At 44.6% G+C, this 14,744-nt stretch overlaps 1 protein-coding gene across 3 annotated transcripts in view; it reads right to left on the bottom strand.

Moving 5' to 3' along the window:
- ESRRB (estrogen-related receptor beta) overlaps positions 1-14,744 on the bottom strand; it is a 134,751-nt gene that overhangs the window by 33,482 nt on the left and 86,525 nt on the right. For all 3 annotated transcript variants that reach the window (XM_009319404.1, XM_009319405.1, XM_009319403.1), the window contains one exon: positions 8,427-8,836. In XM_009319404.1, the coding sequence (XP_009317679.1) occupies positions 8,427-8,836 (410 nt within the window). The remainder of the gene's footprint in view (positions 1-8,426; positions 8,837-14,744) is intronic.

The following is a 14,744-nucleotide window of genomic DNA, read 5'->3' as shown; positions in this document are numbered from 1 at the left end:
AGCCATGTGGTTTGCTGGTAAGCACAGGTGAAAAAATACACCCAGCACTGGTGGGACGTCCCATTCAGCATGCCTTATTGCCTTCATATTGAACACAGACTCATGTGCCCCTTCCACACACTGTGCCCAGTCTAAAGGAAGAAAGCACCAGCAGCTGTGTCTTACAGCCCTCTCTACAGTCGCAAATGCTAGAGGTGAGGCCCACTGTACCCTCTTCACACAAGACAATGCTGCCAAAGTAAATGGCGTTTTATATCAGGCCCCAAAACATGCTCCGTGCTGCATGGATTGAGACCTACAGCTGGAGGCAATACCTGTCATTATTGCAGGAAACAGGGACATCACCAGGGAAGGCACAATCAGCATTACCCAAGCAGAACTCGTCCAAGAAAAACTATCGTCTCCAAAACTTTAACAAAGTTCTCTGACTTTTTTTTTTTGTGTGTGTCTCAATTTCTTTTATGGGTCCTGGGGCTGGCTGCCAGCACAGTGAGCTGCTCACAGCTCCCTGTAATTTCTGTAAGTGCCCTGTGATAAAGTGATGAGATTAACTCATCAAAATTCCAGCAGCCTCCCAGCGGCTGGCGGTCACACCACCAGCCCGGCTGCTGGCGCAGGGCGATCAGAAAGAGTTTCCCATTCACTGCAGCAGCTGGGGGTGCTGCAAGGCCCTGCAGAAAAGCGTCAGCACACAAGGGTGCACATGGACAAGTCTGTATGCAAGTATAAAATCTGAGTCAAGTCTCTGTGTGTCGTGAACTGTAGATTATGTGACCCACAAGGAAAGGGCAGAAAATGGGATAATCTAATCGACAAGGCCTTGCTTTGAACTGTTGCTTATTAGAAGAAATTTCCTTGACTTAGACAATATTTACATTTGATCTGAAAAAACTGCTAGGACCTCACCGATGCCACGGCACAAGATTTACCTAAAAAATGGCTTCAAAAAATCAAGTGGTGGGTGGCCAGATCAGAGTTTGGATTTGTTCTAAGCCTTCATATGTGGCCTTGGAGGGCAAATCACTTCCTCTCTGTGTCCTAGTTTGCTCGTGTGCAAAATGAAATGAGCACCAAACCTACCTTCTGGGGAGATCGTGAGTCTTGATTCATTAAGGTCTAACTGCACTTTAAAGCCTTTAGATGAGAGATGCTAAGAAACAGCCAAGGACTATTAAAGTGATAGATCATGTTTTTTATGCTGGAGAACTGCAAAATTACCCTATTTTCTGTAAAATTAGACCTTTGACTGTTAAACAGTTTGGAACATAATTTCCAGTGCACACATAATAGGAGCACCTGAAAATTGCACACCAGAGCTTGGACATTCAAGAAACCCCATAGTCACCATACATCTCTGGAAGGGGAGGGACTGGGAAGAGGAGAATGCCTCCCTGAGCTTGGGGAGCGCAGTAAAGTCCCACCCGGCTCCTGCTTAAGTTATGGACAGGGCTCCTCAGGGGAGTTGAGCTCAGAATTAGTACAGCACTGAGAGCATAAGCTGCTCCCTGCTTACTGATCCTGCCTTTCTATAAAGCCTTTCTACAAGGAAACTCAGGGAAGATTATATAGAAGTAGCCAAGAAAGTCTTTAAAGCTAAAACATTTTCAGCTTCTGTTTTCTGAAGAACCCCCCGCCCCCGCCATCTCTCCTCTTTTTCTGGTTTCTTCTTCGTTGCTTTTCACCATTCTTTCCCTCTCCTCTCCCTTCCTTGCATGCTATGTCCTGCTCTGCACTGCTCCACACAGACCTCTCATCTCCTTCTTTGGGTGACTCAAACAGAGGACCAGATGACTTCCAGCTTCTCCTGAATTTCAGGGAAAAACCCAGATTCAGACATATCTGCTAATAAGTTCCAAATTCCATTCATTCGAGTCATGTCTTTCACCCTAGTGATTTGACACAGCATGCTGCAGTTGTGACCAATGGCGGTGCCACTCTCTGCTGGTCCCCTGGGGCCAGAGGGCTGAGAGCAGGAATTCCCAGGGAAATCCATCTCACAGGTGCCTCAGCTCATGCATTTGTTTCCTTTTATCCCAATTTTTATAACAATTGTTACACTGCCCCCATGGGGCTTTTTTGGTTGTTTGGTTGGGTTTTTTTTGTTTTGGTTTTTGTTCGTTTGTTTGTTTGACAAGAACTGCTTGCAGAATACCATAGCCTTAGGAAGGTCCCATCAGGCAGTCACTATAATGCCTCCATGGTACAGCTATTCTGCATGACTGGGACAGTCTGCTGGAGAAAGCAACCTGACTTTTCAATAAGCCACTAGCTCTGATGACACTTTCATTTCAGTACCCACAAGCTTTTGTCCTGAATCCTTTTTATCTCTGATTCTGAAGGTAAACAGATCATTTGGGTGTCTCAGTGAAAAGGGACCTGAAAACTGTAAAAAGGCCCTTGGTGAGTGCAGTGCCAGACCAGCAGTTCCTCTGCCCTCAGCAGGCACCAGCCTGACCTCCTGCACCAGGAGGGGGAACACTGATAATACGCATGGAGTGGATTCTCTACTACATTCTGCTTAAATTAGCCCTTCTAACTGAGGCATCATAGCCTGAGTCCTGGTGTGAGGAGAGGTACTTTGCGAAAATCAGAAGAAAATCTCTCCAATGATCTGCATGAGGTAGGAGGGGCTATTTTTTAAGCCACAGTTTTCAAAGAAAGGGATTCAAATATTGGACCTGTAAATCTGTATTTAGGCACTTGAATAAGTGTCCTGATTTTCAGCAGGGCTGTCCTACGCTTCCAGGGACATGTACCTGGTCTAGGTGCCTGAGTATATACAAGCATCCGTAGAGGCTACTATTTTTGGAAAGAAAAAAAAAACCAACGAACCAACCCAAAAAACCCACACAAAAAAAACCACCAAAAGCAAAACAAAAAACCTCCCCACCCTAGTACACATGTTTATCACTTGCAGGAAAACGAGACTTTGGAAAAGCAGGTGAAATAAGCCCTAGTGCTTGGATTAACCAAAATTTTACTTCATGCAGCTCATACAGTAAGAAAAACAGAAATGTGAGGACCAAGGCTTCAGGACTTGATGCTATGAGAGGAAAAGGGGGTAGCTATGGGTGTAACACCAGCACTGTTGTCCTCCTCAGGGTGGCACACCTGGCTCCTGCTCCACGAAAGAGGACTCGGACATTTCGCACAACCTCAAATCAGCCTCCTGCTTGCATGAGGATGCAGGAGACGGGCCCTGGGGCTACCTACTGGCAGCAAGTTTGTCTGTAGGGTTTCTGACACAGAAATACTTTACTGACGTTCCACAGAAAAGATCTTTCTGCACAGAGTTCTCTGTACAGATGCACCAAGGCAAAAAGAAAACACAAGACTAATAGAGCTGAGTTGCACTGGAGATGGTCTTCTGAATCCAAGTGCTAGAGCTGTGAACAGTAAGCAGCACTCGGGCACTAGATCCAGGGAATACGGCACTTTCCCTGGTAATGCTTCAAAAGTTTTTGGAAAGCTCAGAACATCTCCTGTTTTTTGGCTGTGAACTCTCACCTGAGAAGTAGCACGAACGTTTCTGAGAAGCACAGAAGGGTAGGACAGTGCCTGGCTGCCATGGCCGCTACCGTAGGGACACAAAACCTCCTTTCTGCATCTCACAGGCCCTTTGCTGATCCTGTGGATGGTAATGCTCTTCTGCTCAGGAAAATGAGCAAACTCTCTCAACTGCTCCTCCCTTCCCAGGAGCCACTCTAACCACCGTAATGACAACCAGGAAGCCCTAGAAGACTACGGATTTTGTTACAAGCCTGCTATAAATCCCTACAAGTTTTCTGAGCTGCATTATCCGCATTTTAAGCCCCTTATTGGTGTAAGGGCATCCCAGCACAGCAGTTGTATTGCTACACTTACTGAGTTTGAAGCTTGCGAGACTCAAGCAGGGAATCCACAGATGCAGGCACTTTGCCTGATAACCTGCCTATTCAGAAGATGATGGTAAATGTGTCTCTTCTCTTTGACTCTCCAATAACCAGTTGTCCCCAGTATCACTCCTTGCAAGTCCTGTTGTATCACCTATGGGTATGAGTTCCAAGCACACAATGAGGTGATTCTCAAAGATCACAAAGAGGGAAATCTTAATTCAGATTTATTTTGCTGAGCTTTAACCTTTTATTTTATATTAATGGGTCATTTTAGAAATAGCCTTAATTTTCACTATTTGAAGATGAAAAATAGATGAAGGGTAGTCATAGTCATGAATATGTTGAATAATAAAGGGCTCATATGGTTACATAGCACTGTTATTAGTTAATACTCAGAATAGGCAAAACTACCTACCAGTTGTAACGACTGATGAATGAAAGATAATGACAATATATTTGATTGATATATAATGTTCTATCTACTGAGAAAACTATTAAAAGAAGGAATAGAGTAGAATTAGATTAAGAATTTGTATCCCCTAAGAAATCCAGCATTTGCCTTTGTCCTAAATTTGGATGAGAGAATTAGTTAGGATTTCCATGGAATAGAAATTCAAACAGTTTTAATTCAGAAACATCCAAAATACATTATCTTTCATGTAACAGACCCATTCCATTACATTCAACTAATATGAAATTCTTGGTTTCAAATCAGATCTCTCTTAAGCACCAATAGCAGCACACTTCAATATGCCCAAAACTCAGATTCTTTCCTATCTTCACTAGATTGCACCTTCCACAATATTAACAAAGTCAGGTGATGTCCATGGCACATGTTTTTATGGAGGACACTTGCATCATGGAGGTAAATGCAGACTGCTGCTAGAATATAATGGGGACCCAAAGCACAGTTCCCGCAAAGCAATACAATGATAGAGAAATAGGATTAAAATTTTGTCAGACAGCCTAGCTGAACAAAAATGTTTCAACTGAGTTCAGAATTTCTGACTCTGCCTCAAAGTGTGGGAAGTCCAGTGCTGGGGTTCAAAATAACATGCTCAGAGAGAAAGGCCTGTAGCCCAGTGGCGTGTGCTGTCATCTCATCTCAGGTTTTCACCTTTCCATCTCAAGCATTGCCAGTGCTGCAAAGTGGAAATGACACACAGGTTTCCAGGCCTTGATCCTGCCCTTGGGCCATGTAACACAACGTGAGAGAGGTCACAGGTGTGACCCCCCCCATAACCTGTGGGACAGGTTAGGATGTGTTGTGTGATCCTGGCTTAGTTCAGCAAAACCAACCCCTCCAATTCAGCTTGAAGTGAATCAACCGTTTGGATTTTCCTGACTTCTTTTTTTCTCCTATCATCAAAATTTTCCTTGGGGAAATCTGACTTGATAAAAAAGCTGCTTTTCTTTGGAAAAATCCTACTGATGGAAAACTCCCACATAGCTACAACAGTGACCTCAGAGATAACCAGCCATGTCCATGCTGGCTTTCAGCCTATCTTCTCCCCATCACTTGAAAAGCAACAGCCCTCATGCTGTCCAGGACAGCCTGGCCTCACCTGGCTAAGGGGGAAAGTGAGTTGCAGAGCTGTTAGGCTTAAAGAAGGTCTGCAGCTTGGATGTCTGTGCTTCCCACTGCTGTGGCAGCAGCAGCGGGAATGGGGAGGCAAGATCCTCCTGCCTCAAGACATGCAGGTTTTACATGAGTTAATGCAGCTAAAAAAAACAATAGGCAGACTGGGATCATTTGTAGCAGGGGAGGAGGGTAGTTGGAGGGGGGACTTAGCATGAAGCTCTGCTTCATGATCAGGGGTATCTAGATAGGGCTGCAGGAGTCTAATCACCCAGGACAGATTTAGAGCCATTTTATAGCAGCATGCTAAAGTTACCAAACGTAGGGCCACCAGATTAAGTACTCTCATAACAGTCATTAGTTTTTCATCTTTCAATACTCAAGCAGAGAGAAGTGAAGTGGCTGGGCCAAGACCACAAAAGCCTGATGATGAATTTACCTACTGCATCTCCTCTGAGCACCTGGGAAATCCTAGGGTCATAGCTCCATCTCTGTGATCAAACCATTGAGTCAACACCATTCCCAGATACCAGAATCATGGCAAGTCTTTTGATACTAGCAGGGAATACAATTGTATGACATACACATCTGCATGTTTTCTGCACACCCTATATTGATGTTAGGCGGCCTGGATGGATATTTTCCCACTTCTTCAGTTAGATGCTTAACACATCTACTGAACATAATAAAGTTGCAGGACGAACACCTTTTGGAAATTCTTTTGCCACTTGCCGTCTCTTTTACATGACCCTTAAACCCTTTTCCCCTGCATACCCAGGGCTGTGCTTGGATATCGCATGCACTGCAGCAGAGCCCTAGGAACGGTGCATTTTCTTGACTCAACCAAACTCTGCAGCTCTATTTGCTGCCCACTCCCCTGGGCTCAGCCTTCAGCTCCATAGCTGAAATTGCTCACCCTCAGGCACAGCACACTCGACTCTCCCACTCTTGGGAATAAAAGCATTTTGGTACCTCAGTCGCCAGCCCAAGCTGATGACAGGGTGAGAGAAATCTCCGCTTATTCCTTTCCCCCATCTGTTACACGTTAACAGGCAATCAATTAGGGAACCACAGAGAGAATATGGCTGTGCTGGGGAGAGGGGGTTGGAAGGAAGCACTCTCCCTTCTTCAGATTGTCAGCTGACATATCACCCAGGCTGATAAAGGCTCTAGTTACTGCCACCCTGCATCATTTTCTTTTGATTTTCTCTGAAAACTCTTCAAAAGTTCCTTTTTCTCTCTCTCCAGGTTAGGCTTCTCTTCTGCTCTGCCACAGAGATGCTCCGGTATCGCTCCCATGAAGGGTTAGTTTTTCAGTCTCTTCCTATATAAGGAGCCCCTAGGGCTTTGCTTCAGAGTACTACCCTGTCCCTCCTTTAGCACCTGAATGTGCCAAAAAGAAACACTGGGAATGGGTCCAAGTGCTGGAGGAGGGACAGAATCAGTGTCAACAGTCAGAAGTCCAAGTAAAAGTTCACATTCAATCACAGGAGATTCAGCAATGACAAATCACAGAAATCCTGCCGGGGAACAGGCCAATGCCCTAGAGATGGCCATGCTTTCCACACAGCATAATAAAGAGGAAGAGTCAGTGGGGCAATACAAAGCGATTATTTCCACAGCTGGACAATAGTAAGGAGAGACACCTAGAATCTAAGAAATTAAGCTAGAAATAGTGAATTCTGCAGAAACCTGGGCTGAACTGAACCCTGTACTGCTCCCTCCACTCCAGAGTTGAACATCCCCAGTGACGGAGTGTAATCAGGTCCATTCAATGAACAAAAATAAAATGTGTGCTCTCCCCACACGTGCATTTCTTTCATTTCACAGGAGACAAGGAAGTGTTGGTGTGGTGGATTGACCCCAGCCAACAGCCAAGTACACACACTGCTGCTTGCTCACTGGACATCTGTCCCCACCATGGCTGGGTAAACTCAATACACTTTCCACTGGAAGGTGAATGATCCTGTCCCTTTTCCAGTTAGTGTAGGAAATAAAGGGAGTATCTGTACGTCCAGGCATATTTGCTCACACGGGGCCTGCTTGTGTAAGTACACCCAAGCATCCATGGATATTGGAGCTTGCCTGGATGCACTCACACTTTTGACTCACACTGTTGTACCTGCGTGTGTGCACATCTGCAGCATACCTTTGGCAGTCCGGACAAAGCCATACACCTCATATGTGAATTGTACATGCAGAAGCAATGCACTGCAATTCATCTACACATACACGCACTGAGATTTTCAAAATCATCTGAGGAATTTCTCATCCTTAGTAAGACTGACAAGAACTGGGTAGCTCTACCTCCTTCAGTGCCTAAATTTTTTATCTTCATAGAAGTTGCATCTTAATGAAAAGGGTTAGTGGAGCTGGAGAAGGAGGAACACAGGATTGCCTCTCATCCAAGTGCCCTGTCCCGCCTTGTGGTGAGGTCTGTATGGAGTCCATGGCCACAAATTAAGACTGGCGGGACCGTGTGAGAACCTCTCTACTCCTGCAATGCTGGAGCTTTCACCTCAAGGTGCAGACATCTCTAAAGAGATGCCATCTCTAGGCAAGGGCATCCACTCTTCAAATGGGCCTTAAAACCACCTTTAGAGTGCAAAGCATTTCCTTTCCAGGCCTCACTCTACTAGCAGCCCCATTATCAGGGTATCAGTGCCACCAGCAGAGGCAGGAAGATCCACTAGGCCAGATACCCAGATCTGGTAGCCAGGCAGGCTAGGAACTTGGCAAAGGTTCCTACCACCACAAAGCCTAACTTCACGTCAGGTGGATTTGGAAGGACCAGAGCTGGGCAGGAGGAGAGAGGAGGCATACAAAAGGATGGAGGGTTAGGTACATTACATTCACCCTCCCTTGCCCCCTTTTATATGACATGGAAACACTGCAGTCTCAGCAATGTCTGGGACCGTCTTCCTTTTTTGCTATGGAATGCATGTCTCAGTTTCCCTCCCTTCCCACCATACCTTGAATAGTCCTCTTGAAGAAGGCTTTGCACGCCTCACAGGAAGCCACGCCGTAGTGGTACCCAGAAGCAATGTCCCCGCACACCAGGCACAGCCGCTTGGGGATTGCATTGAGCATGTACTCGCACTTGGTGGGTGAGTCCTCCATGATGGCACTGGCGCAGTCATCGTAACGCTTACGGCAGGACCCACTGCCAATCCCCGTGCCATTGAACATGGGTGGTGAGTCTAGGCCATTGGGGTGGCCACCCATGGTGATGCCGTAGCCACCGCTAGCGTCAGAGGAGCCGCTCGGGCTGTGATGGCTGATGGCGTCGATGCCAGAAGATGGGCTGGAGGGCTCGGTCTTGATGAAGGACCCACAGCTGGAGGAGAGGTGCCGCTCCTCCGTGGCCATTCTGCCGAGCAGCCTGCAGGGAGAGAGCAAAGGCACTCAGCGGCCTCCTGGCCAAACCCAGCTCCAGGTTGGTCAAAAGAGAGCCCTCCTTTTCCCACCTCAGTCCAACTCTAGTTGGCTCAGGCAGTTCAACCCGCCCCCAGGTACTTCTCCTTCAGGAATATCAGTACAATTCACTAAGAACAGCCCGCCTACTCCCCACAAACTCACACTCGAATAAAGTCAAGGCTATTTGTGTAGATCACCACTTCAGGCTGTTCACAGGCTGCAGTGCTGGGAAGGGGCATCAGTGCTGATGAGGCACAAACTACCCAGAACACAATCTACCCCTGGGACAGTAGAAAGACATGAGCCTGTCTGTGGCAGACCAGGTGAAAAAGATGTTTGGTTAGTTTAAGATGCGCTGCCCTGGCTCTAAGCAAAAAGTTCACTAGCAGACCCTGCAGGAAGGACCTGCTCAGATTGGATTTTCATTTGTAATACAGAAGTCTTTAATTAGTTTTCATGTTGGATTCCTTCCCCCCCACTTCACTATCATCACTAAAAGGGGAGCTTAGAAACTGAAGGAAAATCATCTGATCAAAAGTTTCCTCCAGCTTAATCTTAAATCTTAATCTTTCTTCTATTTACTAGCATAAGGCTTTTGCATGGAGACACTTCTCTCAAATTCCCACTTCTTAGAGAGAGGGTTATGCTCTTAAGTATATAGAAAGGACTGCATCTTTACCAAATTTGCAAGCTTTTCTTATTTATTGTAGTCACAGATAGTCTTACTCCTTATATAAATGTTCAGGCTTTTTCCAGAACACTGCTAATTTTTATGATATCTTACGGCAATGAGTTCCAGAGATACATAGTGTTCATACACTTGTGCAGTGTATGAACAAACAAAAAATCCCACTTGTATTTGCCCATGCTGTATTTGCAGCCTTTCAGGCTCCCTGAACATCTCCTGACTTTTCTTCTCAGGAAATGTACTTTTGCCACGTTCTCCTCATTCAGCTCTTCATTATCTATATAATTGTTCTTCACGCAGAAGTTTTTGCAGACCTCTTATCTGCTTCATCATCCGTCTCTGAACTTCCGCTAGACTGGCTATTTCTGTTCAGTCCAGAACAGAGTTCAATGAGCCAGCTCCTCAGCAGCGTGAAACTGGCACTGCTCCATCACTTCTCCAGCTGAAGGTCTGGACAGTAGTCAAGACAAAGGCATGCCATCAATTACCTACTGACGTTACCATATTTTCAATGTTATTTTCAGCCTATCTATTATATAACTCCTTACATTGTTTGCTTCTTTTCTCTTTAAATTAAAATCTAAATTGTTACCATTTCTTCAACAGAGAATATCAGCAAGTTACTTACTGCAATCCTCAGATCTTTTCCTGAGTTGCTACAGTTAATTGAGAATCCATTAAGATGTATGAAAAATCAAATTAATGCCTTCTGGTGTGCAATGTTTTGCAATAGTCAACAGTGTATTTCATCTGCCACTGTGCTGTTCATGCACCCAGCTTTATTAGGATCCTCTGGAGTTCTTCAGTCTTCCTTGATAATTTGATGTCATCTGCAGAGTCTCACTGTTCACCCTCTTCCCAGATGATTAACACATGGATCAAACACCACAACACTGATCTTTGTGGGTGAGTTTTGTAGCCTTTATCGTGCTGAAAATTGACTTCTCTTTCTTTTCTGGGTAGGGTGTGTCTTCCCTTTCTTTTCCGTGTCAGACACTTTTTAATTGATAATAGTATTAACCTGAGAGGTTAAATTTTCCCTTCGGCAAGATAATTTGTCAAAGGCTTTTAAGAAAACCTAACTACATGCATTTTCCTGATGATATGTCCAAAGAATTCTGACTGACTGGGGATGCTTGACTTTTCTTCTTGGAAGCTCTGCTGGTTTAAAGTTACCATACCATGGTCATGTGGGTATTTTCTATTTCTATTTCAGTTTCAGCCTATTTACCTGGTATTTGTGGCAACTCCTGCCAAGAGGTCAAACCCGTCAGGGGACAGGACAAAACATTCTGTGATACAGCAAGGCTGGAGTGCACACATATATATATCACATCTGTGTGTCTGTTGATATGAATGCACGTTTGATATGCAGCAGCTTCACAGTCCTGCATCCTTATGATCTCATTTGACCCAAGTATCTCCTAATTTTCCCTTCTCTGTTTCATCCTCGATGTTTGACCTCATCTCCTATCTCTGGGATCGATTAGCCAAGTTTGTTATTTGGCAAGACTGTTGACCTTGAGACTATGGGCAGGCATCTCACGTTCCTCGGCTGCTTTGTCTGGTGTTACTTGAGAGGAATCCAGAGTTTGGTCCGTCTCAGAGACAGCGTGATGAGTTGATGAATGCCCACACTTTGCCCAGAGGGTCACACTAGACCAGAGGTCATGGAGCAGTTACAGGAATAATTGTTGCAGGTGCATTCATCTTTAATCCCGCAGGGCACCTAGACAGATTGCAGATCTCCTGGTGTAATGCCAGCTGACTGTGTGGAGGAAGATGAAGCTTTGCTAGCTGAGACCAGATCGTAGCATCTCATAGCAAAGCTGAAAGCTGTTGTGCTGGCCAGATTCTGGAACCCTTCCCTACCCAAGAATTGTGTTTGTAGTAAAAACCTGAAGATCACTGGGCACCATAACATGAGATTAGGGTCAAAATGGAAGGCAACCCACCGTAAAACACTGTTCTGCACTGAGGAACTCCACAGTAAAAGGAGTTGGAGTTGTAATGTTAAGGGCAGACAGAGGACAACACTATGAAAAAGGCATGACAAGGAGGTGAGCTGTACTGTCAGACTCAGTCAGCGGAGTTCAAATCCCAGCTTCTGTCTCTTAAAAAGCCCAAAATTTAGAGAAGACCTCAAGAGGACCCACTGAGGTATTTCCCTCCACTGAAAAAAAAAAAAAAAAAAAAAGAGGGGAGATCAGTCTCCTAGGACCAACTCACTTCTCAACTCACAACCTCAATTAAGGAGCCTTCCTCCCAAGACAGGCAAACAGTGACTGTCTGAAGGCGAATCAAGGACAGCAACAAACCCCCTGCATCCTTACAGCTGAGGGTGCTCCTGTTCCCTTTCAGGGGACAGTAATACATAGTGAGTTCTGGTTAGATGTGGAATGCATGCTTTAGAGGCAAAAGTCCTTAACACCAAGACAGATCAAAGATCATAGCTAAGGTGACTCCAGCCATTCCAGAGCTTGTGTTTTTCTTTTCTGGCCTCTGGAACAACTTGCATAGTTGATTATTGCTGGGCAGCACACACTGAGTTAAGCCTCACCAGCTCTGACTTTCTGCAAGTCTCATGGAGATCCCGTGGTGATTTTTAAACAGACTCAGAGTGTCCCCTGGCAATGAAATACAACATCTTGAACTTCAAGAAGAACAGCTAAATGTTTTTTGCAAAGAGTTCAAAGTGATGAACAGCCATTTTGCTCAGCTCTAGTTACCTTAATAGGCATGTAAAAGGAGAGAGACTTGATCCAACTCTCCTCCGTGCTGGCACAGGAAACTCCGTTACTATTTCTGTGCCCATGTAACAGGCTTAGAGGTTCTAAACATTTCGTTCTTTTCACCTTTCCTCATCATAGGTCATTCCCTCTAATCCCTTTAGCATCTTTGTGGCCCTTCTCTGGATTTGTTCCAACTTGCCTGGGTCTCTCTTGTAGCAAGGTGCCCCAAATCGCACAGTGCGATGCCACAGCACTACAGGGGAGAGTCACGCTGGAAAGCACACAGCCGGGCAGACATATGGACCAACTGAGCAGTAGCTTTGCCAGACATCAGGTTGCACATCAGCTCACATCATTTGATAGCCACTGTCTCACCGGGACCTCTCTGAACATAAGCTGCTTTTGCCACCGTGCTCTGAACAACATGAAATTTGGAGATTCTCCTTGTTCCAAAGTAGTATCATCTTTAAGTCACACACTGCTAATTGCCACTGGTTTTACCAAAGCCTGCTAATAATGCTAATTTTTTCAGCCTAGCTCTTTTTTCTGCTCTGATTTTTTTCTAGTATCTTTCAGTTGTGTCAAATGTAAATTTGAGAACTATTCCTTTTACATTTTCCTCCAGGTCACGAATGAATATTTAAAATCAAAACACTGCCCTTTTGGACACCACCTTTGCAGAAGGATAAAGAATGTCTCTAACCCTTCTGTTTACACTCTGTCAGCTAATCCATGATTCATTTCACAGGATTTGTATCAAAACCAATTTGATCTAATTTCCCTAATAAGATCTTGCACAGCTTTGTGTCAAAAGCCCATGCATGGTCCAGGGACAGTCTATCCATTGCATTCCTTTGTCCCACTAATTATTTAATTGTATCAAGAAAGGTTATTGTCTGCTGTACTCCTGTTTCATAAACCTACTGCTGTTTATCACTAACAATGTTGTTAGCCTTTACGTGCCTGTAACTGCCCTCAGACAAGCATGCTCTGATCTCAGTCATTCTGGATGTAAACACGCAGGTTCAGACCAAGTCCAGATTGCGCTTTAGGTTTTTATCCATTAGCGTTATCTCCCTCGGGCAGTGATGCTGGGTTAATGTTACAAGTTTCTCCAATTCTTCTCTATCCTTTCGTCTTTCGCTATTCCTCTATAATGGCTGGGCTGCTTATGAGTTTAATGTTCTCTTGAGAACAACAGCAATAATAAGAGAGGGAAAGACTGCTAGATGGACAGGACCAGAAAGGGACAAGAGATTACTGTTATAAAATCAAGGCAGTAAATATTTCCCCAAATTTTTTTTCTTTTAAACTTCAAGGATTACAAGTTTGGGATCCATGCAGATAAGGCTATTTTATTGCACATCCTTTGAGGCTATTTTTGCCAGAAATAATCATTTGTAGCTATGTTCACCTCTTTACCCCACTTCTGGATATGAAAATTACAGGAATTCAGTACTCTCTATCTACAAGCCTTCACCTGACTCAAGAGAAAACACTCACAACTGCTTAGCAAGACAATGTCCTGCTTTGTAACAGAAGGTAACTTTTCCCCACAGAAGAATTCTCTATCAGCTAAAGGTATCCACAATTCAGTAACTTAATCTAGGTGCTGAGGCAAACCCAAGTATTTGACCCTGTACATTCTCCATGCAGCACTCCCTATTCCAAACTGGATCAAGGAAAATTTAGAGGCAACTCTGCTGAGCTTCTCTAGTGGCTGATCCTCATTACATGATCTTCAATAGGAAAGGCAAAGATAGCTCAGTGCTATACTCCAGTTTCTTGGAGGAAGGTAAGGAATGTCCATCAGAAGTTCTACCATGTAGGCCAGTCCCTTCACCAGTATTTGCTGATAAAATCACACACTCACCAACCCAACATGTTGGAGATTTCCAACAGTAAGTCTGAAATTGTCATTAAAATGAATGCTGAAATATAGCTGTAGGACTGCTGTCAGCTGAGGGAAGGGGAGAGCAAGAGAACACTCAGGCCCTCCTCAGGCAAAACCTTCTCTATTCTGGGCATAAGGAGAAATGTAAAAGGTCAGAAATGGGCTTTTTTGGGTGGTTCTCACAGCTGGATGTGGATTCCAGACAGAATGAAATCTTGATTTTTTTTTAAGTCCTCTAAGATCTACCATAAAATTGAAAACCCCTGCAGGTGAGATGCCTGTACAGCTTGTAACTTCCAGGTGCCCTATGGCTGTGCTTGTGGAACTGCACTTTAGTCCTGAAGTCCATGAATAGGGAGTCCTCACAGTAGATTCAAGCTTTACTGACAAAACCTGAGAAGATTGCCATTATAAACCTGCTCACTTCAGGCCCCAGCTTGTGACAAAAGCACACTTTGGATTGCACAGACATTTTTAAACCAGCCATGAAAGACCAAAGAAGCTTTAATCTGCAGAAACACCAATGATTTAAACAGAGATGATTTAAACCTCTTCTCCG

Source organism: Pygoscelis adeliae, unplaced genomic scaffold, assembly GCF_000699105.1.
Source record: "Pygoscelis adeliae isolate BGI_AS28 unplaced genomic scaffold, ASM69910v1 Scaffold71, whole genome shotgun sequence".
NCBI classification, from domain to species: Eukaryota; Metazoa; Chordata; class Aves; order Sphenisciformes; family Spheniscidae; genus Pygoscelis; species Pygoscelis adeliae.
Note: the sequence above shows the minus strand (reverse complement) of the source record. Positions and strands in the feature narration are given on the sequence as shown.